The sequence below is a fragment of the Onychomys torridus genome, chromosome 3 (assembly GCF_903995425.1).
Source record: "Onychomys torridus chromosome 3, mOncTor1.1, whole genome shotgun sequence".
In the NCBI taxonomy this organism is placed as follows: Eukaryota; Metazoa; Chordata; class Mammalia; order Rodentia; family Cricetidae; genus Onychomys; species Onychomys torridus.
Genome location: NC_050445.1, coordinates 89,078,804 through 89,103,535, shown reverse-complemented (window position 1 = coordinate 89,103,535; position 24,732 = coordinate 89,078,804). Strand labels below are relative to the sequence as shown.

Genomic DNA, 24,732 nt, shown 5'->3' with positions numbered 1-24,732 from the left:
AAGGCCCTTGCCAGTGTCGGCAGGGAGGGAGGTATCTTGCTCTTTTACACCTCAAGGGTTTAGGGTTCAAGTCCCTCTAGACTGGAAGGATGCACTCCTTTCTAGTGTGAATAATTACAGATTTCAAAGTCTCAAAAGTTCATGTCTGACTTACAGAAGTCACACTTTTCCTACTGTTGGGAGAGCAGGCTTGTCAAAGGAATCCTTTCCCTAGAGGAATGGGCAGCAGAAGAGTTAACACAGACCCCACCCCACCCCCCCGTATCTGTCTTCAGAGGTAGTATGTTGTGTCCCTTTTAAACCTTGACACTGAGCCCTCCACCGAGCTCAGGTTACTCTCCTCAGGTTTTTTAAGATGGCGGCAAGTTTTGAAACATGCACACTTTTAACCTTCACTGGAAAGTGGCCATCTCATTTCTACCCCTTACTGTTTCTTGCAGCAACAGCAGGTGGCTACCCAGCAGTTGGCTTTCCAGCAGCAGCTTCTCCAGATGCAGCAGCTGCAGCAGCAGCACCTCCTGTCCCTGCAGCGCCAAGGCCTTCTAACAATTCAGCCCGGGCAACCTGCCCTTCCCCTCCAACCTCTTGCTCAAGGTATGCATCCATTATGGGGGGACAGCTTCGAGGAGATGGCAGGCAGAGGGGATGGAGTGTTTCTTGATCTCTACCTGCTGGAGATGCAGAGCAGTACCCACTCGAAACAGGCACAGAGAGACATTAGGCAAACAACCAAAAAAGCAGATGGGTTCTTGCAGTGCCTCTTGATGTCAGGAGGAAGAGGCAGGGATCTGGATCCTCACAGGGGCAGTGTTGCAGTGTTGGGGAAAAAGGAAATCAAATGTTCCACGCTCTTACTAAATATTTCAGTGCAGTCCTCTGGCATTTCTGTTCCAGGTATTCTTGACACACACTGTTTAATCCTACATATGAAGACATGTTTTACAACATGCAAAGTTCTTTCCTTCTTTCTCCCTGTCTGTCTCTGCACACACACCCCTTCTCTTTCTCCCTGCCATCCTCCTTACCTCCCTCTCTTCTCCCATACATCCCTCTCTGTGATAGGATTTCTGACATAGTTCAGGCTAACCTGGAGCTCACAATCTTCCTGCCTCTACCTCCTGAGTCCATGATGCTGGGCTCCTCATTTAAAGCTTAGTATCTTAGTAAGATTTTATATAAACTCCGTTTAAAAACTTTTTATTATTGCATCTTTATTTGCATGTATGGCTGTGCATTGTGTGTGTGCATAATGCCTGTAGAGGCCAGAAAGAGGTGTCAGATCTCCTGGGACTGTAGCTACAGACAGTTGTAAGCTGCCCTGTGTGTGCTAGGGATTGCACCCAGGGCCTCTGGAAGAGTAGCCAGTTAATCTTAACTGTTAAGGCATCTCTTCAGTCCCCTAAACACCATTTTTTAAATATGTAGGCACACTATCAATTTTATTTCCACTATGGATGTTAAAAATCAATCTGCTTTCTAAAAAAAAATTCAGTGGAATTTTTTTTCTGTTTTTTTTTTTTTTTAACATTTTTTTCTGCTGATTTTTAGCTAATGAATTGAGTACTCATTTCCAGTTATTTTTCATGAACTTTGAAAAGTATCAAGAATTTTTGATGGGGTTTTTGTTTGTTTGTTTTTTGTTTTGTCTTTATTTATGTGTGTGGGTGTTTTGCCTACGTGTATGTCTGTGCACCGTGTGCATACAGTGCCTATGGATGCCAGAAGGAGGGCATCAGGCCTTTGGGAGCTGGACTTACAAATGGCCTTGAGCCATCGTATGGGCACTGGGAATCTAACCAAAGGCCTATGGGAAAACAGTTAGTGCTTTTGACCAGTGAGCCAAGGTACCTTGACTCTTTTTGGAAAAGTTGCTGGCATCAGAGACAGTGGGAAATAGGTATTCTTAGGAGACGCTGTGGGTGTAACCAGCTCTGATTTGCTCAGGACCAAAAATGGGGAGGAAGCTGGGCGGTGGTGGCACACGCCTTTGATCCCAGCTTTTGGGAGGCAGAGGCAGGTGGATCTCTGTGAGTTCGAGGCCAGCCTGGGCTACAGAGTGAGTTCCAGGACAGGCACAAAGCTACACAGAGAAACCCTGTCTCGAAAAACCAAAAAATTTTAATAAGTAAATAAATAAATAGATAAAAATAAAAACAGGGAGGAAAAGGTCGGAAGGCCATGACTGTGTTTCAAAGCCCCTGTCCCAAATACCCGTTGTCTCATGCATACACAGTCCACACTCTCAGACTCTACCAAGTACCTTGAAAGCAAGAAAAGAAGCCATACTAATATAGATGGTGAACATGGACAGATGGATGCCTTTCCTGTTACTCTACCAACAGTCATTGATAACAATGCATTAATTAGTCACATAGTACCATAAGTAATGTAGGGCTGATTTAAATTTCCATAGGATGATCATGGGTTCTTTCCAATTCCATGGCATCCTTCTCTCTCTCTCTTCCTTTCCTTTCTTCCTCCTTCCCTCCCTCTTTTTCCTTCCTCCCTTCCTTCCTTCTTTCCTTCCTTCCTTCCTTCCTTCCTTCCTCCCTCCCTCCCCCCTCCCCCCCCCTCCCTCCCTCCCTCCCTCTCTCTCTCTCTCTCTCTTTCTTTCTTTCTTTCTTTCCCGAATCTCTCACTTTGTAACCGAAGCCTGGCCTCCAACTCCTGTCTCAGTCCCCTGAATGTCAGCTGAGAATTTAAGTGTGTACCAAGGCCTAGTTTGACATACACCTTTTTATAGGAGAGTTGAGCATCCTTGCTTCCCGGTATCCACAGTGGAATCCTGTAACTACTGCAGCCCAGCTGTGTGTGCTACTACAGACCCCCGTCCTTAAGGCCTGCAGTCAGTCCTTCCCGCCATAGTGGGTCTGTACTTGCCACTGGATAGATGGTACCTCCGACTTCCTGAGTTTGGGACTCAGTTGCCTTTGGAAGCAGGGTGAGAGTGAAGGGTCTCTTTGGTAGTACTGAAGAGGCGGTCATTGGTCTAGAAATTTGGGGTGTTGCATGGAGCCAGTGAGGCGTGCCTGTTTGGGTTTTGTCTCCTGAGTCAACCACACCCAACATCTGTCCCTTACGGTTTTTGTTGTTTTCTTTGCTTTGAATGCGGGGACTGAGGCTCTTTCCTCCTTTCACTTCCTCCTGCCCTCCCACCTGGCCTGGCCTTGCCCACTGAGCTGGTTGGTGTCTGAGAGGCAGCTCCTCCATTGTCGTCCGGTGGGAAGAAGAGGGAACACAGGGCAAAGGAAGGACACTTTGCCTGATGCATGTTTTGGGCTTGCATAATGTCAGAACCTGCATTAATTACACGCTTCGGTTTATTGTTGGAAACAGGGCAGGCTGTTCCTGACACACCCACAGGCCTCAGGCCTCCCTCGCTCTCATCTTTTCCCACTGCTCCTATAGTATTAAGTTTGCTCACTAAGGTTCATTGTTACAGTACATCAGTTAAGCCGTCCAAAAGAGGGCAATTGGGCAGTGACAAGACCAGCTCATGTGTAATGTGAACGATGTATGCAGTGTAATCTCTGCAGCAGCGCGTCAGAGACACTGTAGGCAATTCATGAGTCGGGGCATTGATTGATCTGCTTAGCAGTCTGCTGTAACTATTGGCACCTGCAACATTAGGAAGAAGCCTATGTAGAGTCTAAGAGGTGTCTGTATGTGCGCCCAAGACGGCACGAATGTAAAGGTTGGTCTTGCTGGCCTTAGGTGCTGGGTGCCAAGTGGACCACAGTTCCTGCTCTCTCCCAGGAAGCAGGACTCCCCAGACTTCGGTCTCCCCAGCCTCCTCCACAGGGTGGCTGGAGAGTGAGAGCGTTCAGTCACGTGTGAGCTACAACACAATTCTTTTTTATCCGAGAGACGATGGCTTAAAACTGATGTCATTAGGAGGTTTAAATCAACTTTCTGCTTGCTTGAACATGGTCACCTGGGTACAGATGTACAAGGACAGAGAAAGGTTGATCAACTGTTTGTCTTGGAGCCAGTGATACCTGGGGTTGTAAAATTGAGTTCCACCTGCAGTAATCTGTCAACTGTCCCCACAACATACATTTTTTAAACCTGTGCCTGCATTTTCTTTTATAATGAAGGGACAGGTTGTCCTGGGGGTGGGGGGGTAGGAAGAAGAAGAAGAAAAAAAAAAGTATAGTGAGGCACCAAGGTTAGGTGTCTGAAAGAGCTGGTAATGCCCACTCCATAATAAACCTTCAGGGTTCCTCTGCAGCTCACTCAGGGCCTTGCCACCTTACCTCAGACCTGTGTGTAAACCTGAAAGGACAGGGATTGAGAGGGATATTTTAAAGGCCTTTTTCTGGAAGTTTTATAGTAGAGTCTTTTTCCTTTTGGATTATTCTAGAGCAGTGGTTCTCAACCTTCCTAACGCAGTGACCCCTTAGCACAGTTCCTTGTGTTGTGGTGACCCCCCAGCCATAAAATGGTTTTCCTTTTGCTACCATGTGACTGTCATTTTGCTGCTGTTATGAAATTAGGCAATCTTTGTGAATGGGTCATTCAACCCTTGTTGAGAACCTCTGTTCTAGAGCCTCCTTTCTGTCTGCCATGATGAGTCTGTCTGTTCTCACCCAGTTTCGTTCAGCATTTGATGGCCCTTAATACCAATAGTGTCCTACAGAATTGTCCCATTTCTGTTACCACAACCTTTTCATTTTTTTAAAATGTCAACTCTACATACTTGGCTATTTACCAATTAATGGTCTTGTCTAGCTTGATACTCTTCCTGTGGCATTCTGGAAGAAACACATGATTCCTAAAAATGGAGTATCCATGTAGTCTGATGGGTACCAGTTTAGCTGCAGTTTGTCTTAATGCTGGCATGAAGTGCAGGCATTCTGGAGTGGCTAGGAGTCACTGAATAACAGTGAACTAAAAAGGAGGAACTGAACCAAAGGCTTCTGTCTTCCGTCCATTAAGAATGTTTCTGAGCCTAATGGTCACATTGACATTTGGCCTCAAAGGACCTGTTGTCGCTCATCGGGTCCCTCTTTCTACTTGGTCCATGTGGATGCTGAACTTGATTTGCCAGCCTACTGGAATAAAAGAAAAAAACAGAATCCCACCAGTGCACTGTACAGGTATAACAAGTGGTGAACATGTTTGGCTTGGTCTTAATTTGCCAGAGAAGTGATACCCTTTTGGAATAGCCTCTGATCTTGCTCTTCTCAGAAGGAAGGTGTGAAGGCAGCTGTCCGTAGACCCATGTTCTTCCTCTTGCACTTGACCCAGAAATCAATTAGTCTGAGTTGAAAAATAGGTGGCTATTTCTTTTCCCGTGCTTACTCGCTGGAAAATAAAAATAGGTGTTGACTTATAATGGCTTCATATCAATACGCCCTCATCCACAGACTAGCCTGCTCCCTGTTGTTTCAATTGAGTAAACCATGGTCCAAGGGTCAGCTTTGTTTACCGGTAATTGTCAGTGTGGGGATCACAGTGGCAGACCTGCTAGCTGTAGGCACATCCTACCTGTCACTTTAAAAGGTGTTTGAAAATAAGAGCTCACATGCAGCAAAACCCTACCCAAGATTGTGTCGTGACCTTTCTCTTTGTTTAATTTGCCTCAAGGTTTGATTTCAGGGAACAAGGAATAATTGAATATGCCTAATAACTAAATGCTCATTTGGGACAAAATCCATCAAAATATAATTGGCATTTGATTTTTATGAAGGGAGAAGGAAGCCCACTCAGCTGTCGAGGATGCATTTGAAGGATCTCTGACCACTCAATGTATTATTTGATGCTTCCTTTATAATATATATTAATTGCAAATACTTGAGCATTTGAACATTTTCCCGGAGCACTGCTTGGAGAGACCAACTGTTTTTGTTACTGCTCCTCTTAGAAAGGCGGGGAAGGTTATTGGTCTGCTGTGCAATAATTTACTCCTCTTTGATATGCAAACGATCCACGGTGAATATAAAAAAATCCTATCAGACTCATTTCACAGTTCTTAACCACTCGGATTCTCTGGAGTCCATCGCCTCATTAGACCAGTGCTCTCCAATGCTAGCATAATTAAAATCTTTAACAGTTTAGCAAAGTAAAGATGTTTGGCTGATCACGTTGAGATGATTATCTAGCCATTGTATTCTAAATGACAAAAATAAATTAAATTTAGACCTTGGCATTTTTTTTTATTATGTGTTTCAAATGAATATAATGCACACAGCCTTTTTTTTTTTTTTTTTTTTTTTTTAAATCTAATACGTTTTAGTTTGGTAAGAAACAAGCCTGTTTCGGCTGTTGCTGTTTAACCAGAAGATGGCTGGCTCTCTAGGAGAGCTGTGTTCCAGCTGATGGAGACAGTGAACTGCAGACCAGACATGTAGTTCTGAGGTGGAGTTGCCTTGTGATGTGCAGGGGGTGTGGCTGCTTTTCCTCATTCAGAGGACAGTGTAGCCTCTGCTGTTCCTAGGTGCAGTTCAGAACCTGTCTCTATGGGCATTCACACTGTCTTAACTATACATTGAATTAGAATTTGGGAAGTCTGGCCTATAGAGCCTTTGCTGGATAGGGTAAAGTTACAAAGGTTCACAGTGATGAGGTTAACATAGTCTCATCTTAGAGAAAATAAAGGTTGACATGAAGACCCCTGCCCATTTTGACCCCATTCAAACAGACAAGAGAACTTTATTACTCTAAGCTTATTTTCCTTTCCATTTTTACTCTGCAATGGCTCATTAGCATTGATCTCAGAAATGACAGTAATAATAGTGTTACTTGTATAAAAAGTTACACAGTCTTCAGTAGACACATCCATCAATTAAGCATGTGGTACTAGAAACCAAAATTAATGAGGAAGATAGGTGTGTTAATGAAATAATCATAGTATAATCAATTTGACTGTTAAAAGTTGAAAAGCATTTCAGGAAGACGGTATGAATTCATAATTTATGTCTAAAAGTGATTAATAAAAACTATATTTAATAACAAAGCTATTTGTCATCATTTAAGACTTAAGCACAAAAATTACTCATTTTGTGGTTCATGTTGTCATGAGACTATAGTTGAACAAATTTATTTTGAGGCCTCCTATGTGCCTAGAAATAAGCTAGCTTGTCTCTACTCTCCTAAAACTGAGAGACAGCCTTTGGATGGAGAGAGTCATGCTGTTGCAGAATAGCTGTGCTTTGCTTCCTTTTCAAGGTGTCTCTTCTGTGTGAAGAGGGGACTTCAATGGCTGCTCAGTGGGAGGGTGCACTTATCACTACTGTATTTGCCATTGTTGGGAGGGGAAAAAGGAAAGTGTGAACACCCCAAAGCCCCCCTAACACTAGGCTTTGTTTACTGACTCTTTGATTTAATTACTGTTTGAAGAGGACGGAATTAGCTGTTAATTGATTTGATTATCCAATTTGTTTGTTTCAGGCATGATTCCAACAGAACTGCAGCAGCTCTGGAAAGAAGTGACAAGTGCCCACACTGCAGAGGAGACCACAGGCAGCAATCACAGCAGCCTGGACCTGACCAGCACATGCGTCTCATCCTCAGCACCTTCCAAGACCTCCCTCATCATGAACCCGCACGCCTCTACCAATGGACAACTCTCGGTCCACACTCCCAAGAGGGAAAGGTAGGAGCATGCCCACCCCTGTCTGTAGTCAGTACTGCCTTCCACCTGGAAGGGGGCAGGTGGCCTTGCCCAGTTCTTTGTCTCTGGGAAACCTAATTGTATTCCCAGGGCTTGGATGCACATATAATTACTTCAGAATGTGTTCACTATGGTTTGGGTGTGAAGCATCTTAATTATTTTCACCTTTTCAACACGGAGTTAGCACTTTCTTAGATCTGCACTTAGCTTAGGAGCCCTGGCAGAAGTCTAGTAGTTCCTCGTTGGAAGGGTTGGCTCTTAAGACTTCCAGGCCAACTGTGTGCTCTGCCAGAAGCTCGCTCCACGTAAACTGAGCGCCTTGGCTCTGAGCACCTTTGAAGGTGGCAGTGGTATGTGCTGTGGGCAATCTCAAGTCTTGGTTTGAGGAAACGCAGTACTTAATGTTAGTTACCACTGCGCCCCCTTGAAGTGGGGGGACCCACTTCTTCATTGTGTGTCCCAGAAGGAAGTGTGAGCCTTTTCAGCATGGACACTAAGGAAAGACTGAAATGCTGGTGAGTTGGACTGAAGCACACTTCCTCCTGTGGTCCTCAAGCTAGCACTGTCCCATCTGCTGCGTTCCTGTTAATAAGTTACGGCTTTGTATTTTCAGTGCCCTGAGCTTTTGATGAATGATAGTTGAAGCTTGGACTGTTTTTAAGATCCTGACTGTGTGGTGTTCCTTAAAGCCCCAAGGAAATGAAGCTGTTCGTTTATTCTGTGACACCCAGAAGCAATATTGCAGTGTTGAAATACACTTCAGAAATGGAATATTTTTTAATGCTCCTCAAATGGACCATTTTTTTCTGTTTACTATTTTTAGACCCTTTCCTATATATTTCATATGTAGCACTTGTAGAAGCCTTACCAAGAATTTTTCATGGCAAAATATTTTCATCAGGCCAAAGCAAATGCTCTATTTTGTTTTTAAGTCCCAATGACTCGGTGAAAAAGCGTAACTTTATATATCAACTAAGCAATGTATGTTCTCTGAAATACAGAGCACTCTGCCCTCTGTTTTAACTAGTTATATATTGTTATATTAGAAAAATGCTGTTTGAAATACAGTGTATGATTCTGCATAATTGTGTAGTGATGTGTTGGTGTGTGGCCAGATAGATAACCTAATGGAAATGAAAAAATCCCTTCCCTGATAACGTAGCCATTGTACCTGTACAGATGGAGACATCACCCCAGTGTTTGTAGCCATGGTCAGGTAGTGAACTGGTTGTGCTGGCAGTTGTGTAGAAAGTACAGCTCATACAGTTAGAAACAGGACATAACCCTTGACGGCGATAACGTGGCCGGTGCTTACTGTACTGTGCTGTGTAATCGTTAGTTTAGGATCTACTCCCACCGTACTGTCCCCACACGAATATTTCACTGTGTTAGTCTGGCAGCAACCTCCTATGTCATGTGTTGTGTGTCCTCATGCCTTGGTTGCATTATGTTTTCCTTGTGCTTGGTTTAATAATGGATTGTTTTGAGCATCCCGTTGGGACTGTAGGAGCGGTACATGACTATACCACACGTGCTTGCATATGCACACATAGCCTGGGTGTGCAATCTTGTACCATTCAGGTCTTCATGGGTATACCCTGTGAAGTTGCCCATGTCTCCGAATGCATCCCTCCTGAGTGGCACACACACTTATACAAATCTGTATCAGATTTGAGCTTCAAAACCACCAGAGATTTTCAGAGATGAGGGGAGCACGTGCATTATAACTAATAACTGCAAGCCCCCTGGAAGATTTCCTTGGGATGTCTCTGGTAGGCATGGAACTATGAGACACTTTCAACCTAGAGGTCTAAAGGGATTGAAGAACAGAATAGTGAGCAGGAAGGATCGGTTTGTGGCCTGGGCCAAACAGAGCTTCCTGTGTCTCTAGCTTTCCAGTGGTGAAGGATACATATACCTGGAAACCAGTCTTCGATCCTGCCTTGGAATCTATTATAATGTCTTTATTACTTTTCTTTTTTATTTCCAAGTAGAAAACCTTAGATGGCTTTAACTGAAAAATACTAGGCTGCTGCCCTTTGTGGTACTGGCTCTCCCTGTCCCGAGGTTGATGCTGTCCATTTACTGCAGAGTGATTGAATTACATCTTTATCCATAGATGGAGCAGGAGGCCATGCACTGAAAAATGCCGACTGATGCACTTAAGGTATTTGTTGCAATCTTGTCAGCCGCTGTGGAGACTGCACAGATTTTCCATGACACAGAAAAGCCTCCTTGTTTAGATGCACTGTGCTCAGCTTCCTCCTAAAAGGTTAGATATCTGCAGTCCGGTAGTCGAACAGCAAGGAGGCAAGCCAGAGAAGAATAGGCCTTTTCATGTCTTAAGACACATTAGAGAGTAAGTGGATCTAAGAACAGTCTAATTCCTGCAGACTAAGTTTGTTTGATTTTTTTTTTTTTATGGTCCTTATTTATCTGCACAAATGTTGCATTTAATCTTCGGCTAAAATTAGACTGTGGATCAGAAGAGAATTGAGAGTTCCACCAGCCTGAATCTGGATGTGAGAACAGGCTGAGTTCTTGTTACATATGCAGAGAGGAGGGAACTAGGAAATTATATGATGTTAGTGACTCCCTTAACTGTCCCATTTCATGACACATGGACAGTGGTGGCCGGCTTCAAAGAAAACTCTGGCAACACACTTGCTTTTCATGTTTGGTGAGTGCAGGGCCTTGTACATGTTAAGCAGACGCTTGCTTTACCACAAAGGTAAAATCCCCACCTTGTACCAGCATTACAATACCTTAGGTTAAAGATAACTTAGTAGCTTTAAGCTTATAAAATTGATCATGCAACAATCAATAGTCTTTAAGTTGGTTTTTTATATATATACGGTACTTTAAAAATTAGCATTAGTATGTCTTTACCTTATCATGAATGAATATTTATTCATTTATTGGTAATGCTGGGGATATGCTCGGCAAGTGGTCTACCCCTAGCCCTCAGCCCCTCATTATGATGTATTTTAAAATCTCATAGATGGTGGCCACTTTGTGAGTAGCAGAGGGAAGGAATGGGGTGGGGCACTTGTCATTATGGAAGTATGTTCTCAGGCGCACACTGAGCTGTCGGGGAGACACTTCAGGAGTTCTCCTTACTGCCACAGGAACCTTTTACTCCCTCACCCCCACCCCTCTCTAGGGCATTTGTGAAATATGCATCCTTACAAACTCTCCTGTGATTGCCAGGGAATACTCTTTTTCCTCCACCTTCTAGAGCAATAACCGCACAAGCCTTGCCACCGTGCACAGTAATCCAGCCTGGCAAACTCCATCCTCAGCTAGCAGCTTTCAGGAGGTCTAGGAGTGTTGTGTGTGAAAATTGGTTGGAAAAAATAAAAGAGAGAATTTTTTTTTTTTCAAAGTCGTGGACTGTGTAAGGCTCTTACCTGGCTCCCATATCTCCCTGCCATTTGGAAACCTCCGTCTTCCCGCTCTTGCCCCGTACAGTTTTCAGCGTCTGTGCGCAACTACCGCAGCAGTAGCTCTGGGGTTTGGTGAGCTGCAATCTGTTAAGGAGATAAATAATGTGCTTGGCACGACACTCCTACTCTCCTCTTTAATTTGTCTTACACAAGGAAAATTATAATTAAATCATTCAGGGTAAACCCTTGAGTGTAGAGTAGGGGAGAAACACACTTTGGTAAAGATTGCCAGTAGAAACCCACATCCCTATTGCACTGGGTGGAGATGTCTGTCCATCAGTATTCAGCAGCGTGTGAGGAGGAGCGGCCCATGTGATTTGTGAGGCGGATGCCAGCACTCAGATCAAGGCTTGTTAAGATCCTGTCCCTGTGCAATGGTGGACGGTCAGCATCGTTAGAATTCAGTGCGGTGCCACGCTTCCTGCTTTGAGTTTCTCCTGACAATTTAATAATGTTTATTGTGCTGATTATATATAAAGCCATCGGGGCAATAAACACCCCTGTTGTCAGTGCCTCGGAGGAGCACGGTGGGATCAAGTTGAGCGTGCCCAAAGCTAAAGGAGACACAGGAGGAAGCAGGTGTGTTCCAGCCTCCTTGCTCCTACATTGCTGCTATGGAGTCTTGACCTCTTAGTAGACAGACAGAAGTGAGACCTGGGGTGTCTGCACACATGAAGACACTACCTTGTTCACTTTACTTGTGGACTGTCTCCTTTCAGGAAATTCCAAGTTTTGGTGTGGGTAAACAGAACCAACAGAATGCAAATGAAACATTTATTAAAATGCTAAATTTAGTAAGCCCTTTGAGCTTCTTGGATCAAAGCAGCTATGTAAATACAAATAGCAATTACTACTTAAGTAATTGCCTGAATTAAAATTCTAAATATCACATTATATTATGCTGCACCAGGGAAGGGAAGGCACATTAAATCAGTGCCTTCCTGCTTGCCAGTTGCTGCTAGACTCTTTCGTCGTATGGAGCGAGGTCTCGTTTTATTCACAGGACTACTTGGAATGCAGTGGGGACTGTCACCCCATTTTACAGACGAGGAAGCTGAGTTACAGAAACCAGCCACGGCTCTACAGTTATATGACTAATTTAGTGTCCTAGCCAAGATCCATGTTCAGATCTGACTTTAAAGACTTTCCATTCAGTATAGAAGTGAGTACCTCAGTCCCTAAGAGAAACTTTACGTTTAATTGCAGTTCATCCTGACATCAATTATAGCCGATTATTGTGTGCAGATTCTAACATATAAAGGAAAACAAGTCCCCTATTTATTTTTCTGTAGATAAAGATAGTTCCTACGTCTTTTTTATCTTTGATGAAGAGAGGTGAGATTCATAAGGTATAAATCACTTAAATGGTGTGAAATAGTACACAAGGGTAAAAAACAAATCTCCTGTAGGAAACGCACACAGACAAATGCAAGCAAGCCTGAGTCCTTTGCAGTAAGGCATGCCCCTCGCTGCCTGCCCTGCCTTCTAAATCTCGTGTGTTCTCACTGGACATGTCATGTGGTCTTTCTTCTTTTCAGCCGCCTTTTGCCATCCAAATTAGAAATGTTACCCCCTCTCTGTTCCTTCTCAGCTTTTTGACTACAGTTTCGCCATTAGCAAATGTTTTATAACAAGTATTTCTCTGAGTCACAGTTCTGCTCCCTATTTGTTACAAGACTTCCTTAAAGCCTCTGGTGAAAGAGGTTTCTTCCAGCTCTGCCAAGACTGTGGTGGTGTGGCCTCTGCTTGCTCTGAGGCCACCATCTTCTTAGACACTGGTGACCCCCACTGGAGCTCTTCACTGCGAGGTCTAACCTGCCCTCCGTCCGGGCATGGTGTTTCCGTGTTTTCAGGCTCCCTGGTCGTCTGCATAGGCCTGTGTATCCCGTTGCATTTTCTGCACCTTGCAGTTGGCAGCCACCTTTGAATAAGCCCTGAAGGCTTCTGCTTGCTTAGTGTGCTTTTTGGACCACTCCAGCTGATTCCTGGGCTCTGGTTTTGATTTGTGCCCTTGTGGACCTAGTGCTGTGTATTTATCTGTATCTCAGAAACCTTTGTGTTTGTGGCCCCCGGATACTTGTGAACAGCAGGGAACTTGGAAATATGGACTTCCCTGGTGGTTTAATTTGCTTCCTCTTTTGAAAAAAAAAAAATAACAAACAAATTTTGGTTGATGAAGAAATGCTGAGGCTGTGGGCTTAATTACTAACATTCTGGAAGTTTGTTTTAAGAGCTGTTCTGGACACAGGAACCTTTAACTTTGCATATTCTCACAGTGACATTTAGGGAGGTCTGATGAATCAGAAATTTCAGCAGTAAATTCAAGTTTCCATTTTTTTTTGTGAATAATACTTTCACACTGACAATTTTTGTTTCTTGTAAATCACATTGTTATATATTTCTTTTGATTTAAAGCACTGAGAAAACTCCCTGTCCTAATCATTCTTTCCATTTAGCATTTCTGAGAGAGACTGAATGGTCAAATATTGGTTTTGCACTTGTTGCTCCTAAAAGCTGCTGATACGCGTTAGACACTTACATGATGTGTTACAGAAGCCCACACTGTGGGACCCACCAGCCACATTCAGTCTCCCTGCTCCATTCTATAAGTAGTTTTGTTGGGACACAGTTGTGCTCATTTGCATATTTATCACAATTGCGAGCATGAGTATTGTCAGCCTAAATCTTGTGGCCCACTAAAAACAGAGACAGACATTTATCCAAACAAAGGCGGCCTATTTATCACCTGACCAATTTGGGGGAAACTGCCTATTTAGCCATTAGGCTGTTTCTCAGATCCTGCGGTGATATTCTCAGGAGTTTTTGTTTGTTTGTTTGTTTTCCCAGTGCTGGGGACTCAGGATAGAGGTGTTTTGCTGTACACTCAGCTTTCCAGGCCTCTTTTTTTCTGGACTTGTATTCTTGTGGTCTCTTATGGTATATGTGAGTTGGTGTTTGTCACACAAATGCTCTTGGCTCCCCAAAGCTCCTGACCTAGAGTTGTGGTGTGCCTTGCAGTCTTACAAACTTGGGAGTCTCAAATGTAGTCAACTGACCTGTGTATTGTCATAGATCCCCAGAACTTGGCCACAGATGCCCATTCAAGTATCGGAATCAGCTTCAGCTGGTGGGAAATGTCATATTTATTCCCATAGTTGTTTAACATCCTAGCCATGTCCATAAAACTGGTGGCTTGTCACTCTAGTTCAGGCTAACCGACATGGCATTAGGCAGCCTGGTCCCACCCATTCCTGTCCTCTGGAGTTACTAAGAGACCTTGAATTGTGGCCCATGTCTTGGCTCTGTGGTCACAGGCAAGTGGCACTCTTTCAAGGTTTCCTGTCTTTCTATTCTTTGGGAAATCAGAACACTCCAGGCGATGGCGGCGACACACAGTTAATGCCTCTGTAACTGTTCCTATACGTGAGACTCCATGCCTGTTAGATTTAGTAGAAGTCTTGATACTGATTTCTCCTTTTTTAACCCTCACAGTAATCACATTGTCTCCTTTGCACAGGGGTTGTATCCAGACCCCAATAGATGTTGAAACTTGCAGAAGTTTGATAGTAGTTGGTGACCCCTTAGGGGACTAGACTAGATCCTAGGTCTTCCTGACCCTCGACTGCTTAGTTGCCAGGGTACAGCTCATCTGAACCTCTATAACTCCAAGTTGGATGTTTGATTGGTCCAATTCAGAGATCAAGACTAGGAGGCTGAAACCTAGTCTTGTTTCTCAGCCTGTCTGTCTGTACTGCTAGAATTGGAAAGAATCCCAAAGAACTTCCATGGTATCCGTTGTCTCCACCACTTCCCTGCTGTGTTTTCCAAGAAGGGAGTGGAGAGGATGGAAAGGGAATGTAGGCAGCAGAGCGGGAAGACCACTCTGACCTCATGAAAGGTGAGGGACGCGTGGCCATGGAGAGCTGAGGGGACTCGGAACGATGGCGGGGGGGGGGGGGGGCTCCTGCTCTAAAGCCAACTCTCCTTCTCCTCCCCAGCAGGGAGGTAACCTGCTGGGGACAGAAATGTTCTTGCTTAGGTCAGATAGGAGCACCCTGGGGCTCAGCACCATATTGGATCACAAGCATCTGCTGTGTGCATGGCCTCCATCATACTCTGAGAAGCAGGGATTTATATATTTGTTTCATTGCTCTGAAATGATCCTTCTGGGTCTCTTTAGAAGGAGGAGAGAAAATTCTTTCAGGGCATGGTGCCTCATCGCCTCCCATCATCCACATGTGCAGGGAGGGCACAGAGAGAAAAACTTGAAAATGTTACAGTACCATAAGGAAAGGTTTATAGATTTTTCTTGACTGTTCACTTTGTGGAGTGATTAAAAGAAAAGAAGAAAAAAAAAAAAAACACCCAGCAATCATTCTCTAACAGCTGTTGTATGCTACCCCAATAAAGTGCCTTTCACCATAACATAGCATCATTAGACTCTATAAATCTTACCCTGTTTATTGTGCTTAACTGACAAATGCTTTCCAATAAAATGACATCATTGGCGTAAGGAGTTATGTTCATTTTATAAGTTTCTCTTAAGCTTAGCTGATTTTTCTCTTTGAATGTTGGATGATACGAATCCCCAACTATGTCTAACCTGCCATGTTCTCCACCCCAAATAATATTTGAAGCCTCATACTCTTTGGTCTTCTGGACATTCTCTTTTGATGCAGGACCATTGCCGAGCAGGATTTATCACATAATCCCTGGGTGGGCACCTGTGCCTCTCCCCCAAAAACATGCATTTGCGTTCTCCTACTGATGACACACGAAAGGTGTAAAGAAGGTGTGGGGCCAGAGAAGAGTGAGTGAGAGCCAGGCTTTCCGAACTCGGGTGGTACTGTGTTTTTACTCAACCTGTATACGGTCCATGCTGAATGAACCTCATACCTTTACTGCCTGGATTAGAAGAAGAGAAATGTTTTTTCAGTGGGCATTAGAACCATCCAGGGGAGAAAGGGAAGCTTAGAGTCTCCACCTAAGCAATTCCATGATGTGACTAAGTCCCAGTGTCACCCTATTCTCATATAAATGACAAGTTCCCATGTTTTGAAGTCAATAATGGGGCCAGTGCTAGGAACGTAACTGGAAGCCACATTGCCGTCAGTTCAAGACTGATAAAAATGCTCTTCTGGGCTGTTCCTGGGCCGTTCTTCGTGGTGTTTGGTTTGGTTTGGTTTTTTTTTTTTTTTGCATCTGTCTTCCCCCAAGTCTGGCTCTGTGGGCTCTTGCAGGGGAGATACCCCTCTTGCAAGCTGGCTCACAGGGGTGATTCACACGAGTGCGTTACATATGTACAGCATGCCTAAAGTCCTTTATTCTACCCCCTTTTGTGATCAGTCAAGGCCCAAGTATATTATAGAGTGTAGTCTCCTCATTAAAACAATAGCGGGGACTCACAAAGGGAAATTGTTAATATGTGTTCCAGCCTGTCACTTCTGCCTGTGTGAATACAGAAGATAACCGCTCCTTTGGGAAACTACTTCGGGAATTGAGCAACACATCCGCTAGCCAGAGAATTCTCCTAACTGCAATTTTCCTTTTTGTGTGTACTCAGAAATAGCATCCTTATGGGCTGCTCGGTGCCACTGCACAGACAGAGCACAATTGCCATAGCCCAGGTGGCGTTAATATGGGACAATCCCCCGGGCACATGTCGCCCAGAGTTGTACAGCTTGTTCAGTGTCTTCATCCATATGGCAATCTGTCCCATTCACAGAAAGGCATCAGGGCTGCGCCGGGTGGGGACCGTGGTCAATGTAGTGTGAAGAGTCAGCTTCCCTTCATGGCAGGCTCCTGCGTATGGCGTATTTCATTGTAGATCAGCAAGTCCACATGACACGCACGCACTCTCGTGTGTTCTCTTCACAGATACATACGTTTGTTTCTTTATTCCCTACTTTCAGGAGCACATGGTTAAGTACGAGTGTGCTGAACACCCATGATGAATAGATAGTCAGCTAAAATGCCACACAGAGACCTCTCTGGGCTCTTGTGCAGGAGTAGCTCAGCTTAAGCACTGTATGCTTGTACTCAAAATCTTTCAGACACTGAAACTCTTCTCTTGTTCTCTTTTTCTTTCTCTTACAAATGCTAAATGTTTTCTTGTCCAATTTGAATTGTTGGGCAAAATAATTTGCTTTCTAAGTCTTGCAGTGGGAAAAAAAAAAAAAAAGAAGGAAGGAAGGGGATAAAACCAGCCTTGGAATAGTGAGAGTATCCCCAGGTCCCCCTTGGAGGGGAGATCTGCAGAGAATGGGGACCCTCCAGGCCTCTGAGGTGAAAGGAAGGATGTTTTTAAAGGCACTCTGGATGTTTCAGCAGAAGGCACAGCGGGCTCCATTTAGCTACTGGCCCCACACCATGTTCTGCTTTTGTGTAACTATTTGTGTTCTTGTTTGGTAAACAGACCCCATAGCAACTGGAGGCCGCGGAGTGCTCTACCTGTTAGACTCCCTAAACAAACAGCCGCTTATGACCTTCAACTCACAGGCCTTTTATAGTCCTCAAGGGACGCTGTCTCCATGCAGGCTGATCTCTTCTCTGCCTTCTCTCCCTTTCCTTTTAAAAACATACTCCAAAGACTATCTTTGAGGGATCTCTTGTGCAGTATGTGTTTCCCTCTGTGGCTATGAATATAGAAAGAGCTTGAGGGCCTGTGATGATGGCCAGAAAGAGAAAGATCCCTAAAGTGTGGGGGTGGGGAGGGGGGGAAATGAAGTATGCCGTGTGGGCTTTCAAAGAGGTGGGCTGAGTTATCTGGCACAATTCAAGGTCACTGTATATCCATGTCTGTGGCACTATCTCCTTTTGTATCTGAACCATCGACGGGAACATTCTGGTGCATATGAGCCCCTATATTCAACTCACATTTCTCCGTATGAGTCATAGCTATGACAAGGATGAGACGTCTCGTGTTAAAGATCAGTGTGAGAAGTAAATGGCAGTTTACTTTAATTAGAAAAAAACCTGACACCAAGAGCTGGGATAATGCAGCGGCGTTTCAATAAATTAGAGGATGGCAGAGCCTGGAATAAAAAGGAACTTAACAAGGACAAGTGGGAACTTGTCCAGAGTTCAGCAAAAAAATGTGTTTCTAAGTGGCACACCAGTCAGGGGGACAGTACTAACGTATCTACTCAACCAAACTTGCCCAGTGGCAGCCATGTATGTACCAGATGGCTAAGCACCAAGAGTTGCAGCTGGGCAGCTTCAGAGTTTTTCCTCAGGGAGCTCCCACTGCAGGAGAAGAGAAATAAAGAAAACATACAGAGCCCTAATGAAAAGACAGCTCAGTGGGCCAGGAAGGCCCTTCAGTGTTACCCCATGGGCTTAAGGATAAATGGGCAAGGCAGAGCTGGTGAGTGATCTCTGAACAGGTCAAGGAATAGTTCTCTCACCTCAGGGCACAGCAGAAGCAAAAGTCCGGAGTCAGAGGGAAAAGGAGAGCATGCGCTGTCAGGCTACCACCCCTGGCTTACACAGGTCAGGGTCTCACAAGGGCACTAAGGCAAAGCTGCATAAAGCAGGTTAATTCCTCCTGCTGGGCCCCTGTTATCCCCCTCTGGAGTTAGTGTAATGTGTCATAACGAGCCTGGCTAGTAGATTAAACCATGACTACCAAAGAACTTATAAACGTTCTAGTTGCCTGCATACTGTAGTTTCCCCACCAATGCTCCCTGTTGTTATTACTATTGAATGTATTTATCAATAAATTCAAAACACATTTGTTTTGTACCAGTTGTAGTTTCTGGGTATTAAAAGATGACCATGCGTGATACAGTTCTTCCCAGTCAGGAGCTCAGTTTAACCAGAGAGACAAATGTGGAGACAGACACTTGTGACAGAAGCATACAGCTAAATCTAACACAGTATATGATCTGCTAAAACTAAAAATGACTGCTATCAGGATACCAGAGTGCAGTTATCCCCTGCACGCATGTGTCTCCTGTGAGGGTTTTGAATGCACTGGGCTCCCAGAGGGGAAGTTCTGCTGTCTCGTCTAATGTCAACCCTTGTTACCCATCACAACCAGCCTGGCACTTAGTAGGCGCTCAGTCCACTGCAGGGATTGGATGTGATGTGGTGAAGAAAGTGAACCAGCGAGATACTGATAGGCATGAACCTGTTAAGAACCCTTCAGTATTCTCCACCTTTGGCCCCACGTCTTGCATGCACCTGGGTGGCCTGTGGCATTATCTGCAGAGGTTTCTAACAAGTAGAACAGTTGGGTTTCTGCTAAGCATAGATTTTTAAGCTTAAGGACACATGCACCAGAAATACCTGGAGGGCTGGCTGAGCAGCAGGTATTGTTGATTCAGTAAGTGAAGGTGGGGGTCTAAAAGTTGGGATCTTCATCAGCCATGCTCTGAGAACCAGTTGTTACCTATGTGCTGTGCCGTCCTTTATGGGCTGTGTGAGGGTCCTTACTGATGTCCTTCCCCTGTTAGGAAGGACAGAGAATCAGTGTAAAGTGTGGTAACTAGAAAAAAATCTGGGTTTCACTGTCAAGTCTCATCATTCCAGAGACAGAAGTCCTCAAGGCTGTGACCCAGCACAAAGGATCCTGGTGTTGGCCTTTGTGCTGTCTCTAAGTGCTTTCTGGTTTTTGTCTATAAACTTCTTTATTTTGGCGCTTATGTACTTCCCTGATTCTGCTCCCAGCTGAGCTCCTACAGATGCTTTAAGGCCTGGACCACATATCCCAACACCTGGTGTCAGAGTCCTATTCAGTCCATTCTCCCTGCTGAGGAATCTGGAAAGAGTGTCTACTGTTGGTTCACATCCCATGCCACTGTGACTCTTCACCATCAGTTTAAAAAAAGAAAACAACTTAATATTTATCTCTTAGTAAATAGGTTGTGAATCGGGGATGCCCATATTCTAATATACTGCCCATGCTAAAATATCAGAGGCTGAGAGAATGAAATATATGTGTGTATATACGCATATAAAAACTGTGTTCACACATGCTTTAGACATTTCTATGGTATCTTATCCATTTGGAAACTGCGTGCACCCTGATTTGGGAATACTGCACTGTGGTGCTGACCCGATAAACATTAACGACCTATGTTCTGCAAGGAAAAAATCATCAACATAAGTAGTGTGTGTTTCTGAGGAAACACAAGAGCCTGGTGGTTTTGAGCCAATGGCGATGTGTCTCAAACTCACCTATCTCTTCATGCAGTTGCTCATGCTCGATTCTTCCACCTCTGGAGAAGGATGTAACTCTTGAAAGTCTTGTCTTGATTGACACTTGAAGCTGTGGTGTTGGAATTTTCAGCTGTGCTCTTTGGGGTTCTGGATGTTACACATTGGCTCCTCTAACACATAGCCAAGGTTCCACAGTAACCTTGTGACTCACCAGTGCAAACACACAGAATGAGATGCCAGCCTAGTGGCGTTAATAACTTTTGGATTAGTGGCCCCTGTGTCTGTATTGACACAGTTGCTCACAGCGCTCCTCGGAAAGCTTTCTGTTTTCTTAATGAGATGCTGGTGTTAATATGGCCAATGGTATGGAGTCTTATTTCAAACTCTAAACAGGCCTTGCTGATGTCCAGAACAAAGGCTGGACCTTGGCCACTTCTTACTCTCTACCTCTGTTTATTCTGTCACTCATCACCTTGCAAATACAGGTGTTCTGCCTCCATCACTACCCACCCACTGTGCTGCACTGAGATCTGAAGGCCCTGGCCAACCTTGAGTTCTGTAGTGCTCGTTCTGCCCCCTGCTCCTGCTCCATTGTCCAGATGTGTCCCACACTCCTGATGACTAGGAGCACAGACACCAAGTTCCCTCTCATTGTAGCTGAGAAAAGGGGGTCAGTTAACATGGGCAATCTGATCAGTGATGGAAGCTAACTGCCAATCAGACCGCCAGGCAGGCACTCAGCCTCCAGTGCTTATCAGCCATTGGCCAGCCTACAAGTGAGATGTCCCCACCTCTGCAGTGACCAGCTCTGCTTAAGTTAAGAGCACTGGACACAGCAGCCTGTGGAGTGGGAGCCCCTGTGAGTCTTGTCCAGTACATGTAGGATGACTAGAAGGTTCTTCCACAGTAGAAATCAAGCATGAAATGTGTCTTCAGAGCTGCTATTGTGTTGGTGTCAGCATAGAAGCTAGATGACTAGATCCCACACAGATCTCCTGGGGGCTTCAGCTGTTGACTCTTGAGTCCTATAAACAGGCACCTCTCTGTTGTGGGGATTGGTCTGTTTACTTGGAGGATTATTTGTAGTGTTCTCTTTAAAGCAAGCCATGTTTAAAACTAAAGTTGAATGTATCTCATCCTCTGAATGGCACCTGTGAAGTCAGCTGATCCACATTACACTATGTCTGTGTGCCTCCTTACACATGTCTGTTCCTGAGCACACCTTTGAGTAAGGCATGATCGTCACATGTGGGCATTTTGGTAGAACTTTCTCATTGTAAAGGAAAGGACCTTGGCTCTGTATGTACTGTACCCAGTGCTTCTAAATCCAGCTTGCATAGTACTTGTGTTTCCTGAGAAAAATCTAAAATGTATACTTGCCCTCCCCTTGAGTCTCTTTCTATCCCATTCCAATTCTTTTACCTCCAGGTTCAGGGGTAGAAAACCGGCTGAGAAGATACCTGAAGCAGATCTAGAGTTTGGGGCCTGAAGTTTTGAGATGCTGCCCAGTTTGTTGATTCAACTGTGTGTGCTGGAATATTGTTGCTCAGTGTGATACTTGGCAAGCATAACTCAGCAGCCAAATGGCCCACCAGGTCCCTCATGGTTTAACTTAGCGTTTGGTAAACAGAACAGAGAATGACCTGCCATTGGCCTTTCCTGTTGTTATATGTTTGTATGTATCTCAAAAACAGCAGGAGCCTTACATGTAATTTGTGTGTTATAGGGCCCAGTGAGCTCTTTTAGAAGTCTGTTGTTGTTAAATGGTAAGGCTGCCCGGTGCCACCATATTGCTTGTTTCTATATCTCAGCCTTGCATTTCAAACCACATTCAACAGAAATAGTCTTATGTGCAACCTTTAGCCCAGACTTTCTGAGGTCAGCCACAGAAAACGGGGACTCTTAAGGGTTCTAGATTTAAACATTTGAATGGCCCAGCCACACCCGTGACTCCAGGAACTTATTAGAAATGTAGACTCCTGGGCCCTTTACTTGGACTTCTGAGTCAGAATCTGCACAGGAAGGTTTTGAGGGTCCTGAGCCCTACATATAGTCATTCTAAGCCTGGTGAGTTTTCATGAGGTCATTCTCCTGTTGTGTTCAATTTTGAGTATGTATGTATGTACCTGTTAGTGCTTCTTTTAAAAAAATTAACCTTTATTTTTATTTTATGTGTATGGGTATTTTGCCTGCATTATGTCTGTGCATCATGTGGATGGGCCCACAGAGACCAGAAGAGGGCCTTGGATTCCTTAGGACTGAAGCTACAGTTCATTGTGGGTATTTGGAATCGAACCAGAGTCCTCTGGAAGAGCAACCAGTGGTCTTAACTACTGAGCCATTTTTCCAGCCCCTCCATTACTGCTTCTTACCTAATATTTTATTTAACAGATTTCACAAAATGTTAGGACTGAGCAATCACAATGCTAACACATTCATTACATTCTCTTCTGATCTAGATAATCAGAAACACGTGAGTAGAAAGTGGGAATATGTATGTACTGTTTCAGACCCATCCTGCCCACCAGGAGTAGGCCAGTCCCTGAGACCACTTTGTGAAGAGCGAGCCTGGATTTATTAGACTATTATTCAGTCGAAGCAAGCAGCAGAGGCCGGAGAGATGGCTCAGCAGTTAAGAGCACTGGCTGCTTTTCCAGAGGATGTGGGTTCAATTCCTGACACCCACATGGCAGCTCACAACTGTCTGTATTTCCAGTTCCACAGGATCCAACACCTTCAGACCAATGTACATAAAATAAAGTTAAATAAATGTTTTCTTTAAAACAAAAAACAAGCAGCAAAATCAACCGAGACAGGGCAGTTAACCCCTCGTGTTTCAGATGTGACGTAGTTCAGGTGGTCACCTTACCTCATCTCAAGGCACAATACTCAGAGCAGCTATGAATAGTGATCTCTATTATTGTTTAAAAGCACAGGTCTGCCACTGAATAGACTAATCCACAGTCATTCCAGTTGCAAGTCATCCTGGTGAATATCATATCACAAAGAGATGTGAAATCCTCTAATTAAACTTGATTTAAAAAGCATGCAAATGTTGAGATGGTAAGTTTCTGGGAAGGAGGGTCTAGGGTTCCTCTGTGAGAGAGAAGCCTGTGGGTTTGTTCTGCGGGTAGATGACTACTCTTTCTTCACTCTTGGTACATGGGTTAGTAAGCTACATGGGTTAGTAAGCTGTGGTGAAACAACTCTCTCCGTGGCAGAATCTCAGACTAGCAAACTGACTAGTAGCAATCAAGTAACCAGGAGTGAGAAGGAACAGTTCAGTGTGACGTCTTCCTTGTGTGCAAATACTTAGTGTGAAGTAAGAAGCCTATCTCCTTCTAGCAGTGTCTCAATGACACTAATAGGGTCCTTTATACAGAGTTGCTGGCAGTGCTGCTCCGTGCTGGAGTCTTGGTCTTCTTGCTCCCACATCTCATTTGCTTTTCCTTAGGCAAGTCCAAGACCTTTCCCTATTACAGAATAAAACTGGAGAAAATGGACCTGACCTGTAGTTGGACCTCTGGCCAATTTTAAGGAGCTAGAACACCGTATAAAAACATTCCAGAAACAGGAGGCTTTGAGACTCTGGCCTAGTTGTCTTCAGTCTCCATACAATAAGAGTATTACATCCACCCAAAGGTCTCTTCTGCCCTCTATGCAGCCAGGTTCGTGTAACTGCATATACAAGTGTGCATATCTATCACACATAAGGATAGAGACACGAACACACGGGAGAAACAAAGCATTCCAAGAATAAAATCGTGACTGTACAGTGGGACAAAGTCTTTAATGAGTTGTCTCCGATGGTGAATCTGCAGGTCACGTGTGATCAAGGTGCAGGGCCATCCCATCTAGTTTGGTGCCGCCTTGAGTGTGTGTGGTTCAAGCTGATGTCCTATTTGTTTCACACTCCTGACACTGCTTTTAGAATTCGCAGACTTAAAACTGAAGTCTCAGAGTGTCCTGTTAGACAATGTCCTCATTAGAAAGCTCTCAAATAAATTTCTTCCTCTCGGATTCCCACCTAAGCAGCTCCTAACATGGTGCTCATCTCATTGGATAGATAACAGTGGCAAAGTAGTGAGTGGGTCAGGACTGTAAAAAGTGGGAAGAAGAAAGAAAAAGTAGGAAGCTTTTCTTTCTTTTTCCTTTCTTTCCTTCCTTGTTTCTTGCTTTCCTTTTTTTAAAAAGTTAACGTTGAAGAATGGCATGAATCGGTGAAAAGCCTGAAAGAGCCATGGCTTCCGTTGGCACTTGTCATTGTCATGACTGTGGGCCAATGATAATGGAAGGGGCTGTTCATTACCGTAATCGACAGTCCTGGAACTGTGTATCGAGGGTACAGCTTTCTGACATCAGTAGCATCTCATTTAGTGCTTGGTCGGCCAGTGAGCAGACCCTTCCCATCCAGAGTCACATGCAGTGCCTAGGAGAGGGCAGGATTCTGTGGCGACAGTGGTACTGTGTGCCCATGAAGAGGGTTGCACACGTGGACAGGAGGCCAAG

At 44.4% G+C, this 24,732-nt stretch overlaps 1 protein-coding gene across 8 annotated transcripts in view; it reads left to right on the top strand.

The window, feature by feature from the left end:
- Foxp1 (forkhead box P1) overlaps window positions 1-24,732 on the top strand; it is a 607,655-nt gene that overhangs the window by 525,678 nt on the left and 57,245 nt on the right. For all 8 annotated transcript variants that reach the window (XM_036182188.1, XM_036182186.1, XM_036182191.1 and 5 more), the window contains 2 exons: window positions 441-594; window positions 7,393-7,597. In XM_036182188.1, coding sequence (XP_036038081.1) covers window positions 441-594; window positions 7,393-7,597 — 359 coding nt within the window. The remainder of the gene's footprint in view (window positions 1-440; window positions 595-7,392; window positions 7,598-24,732) is intronic.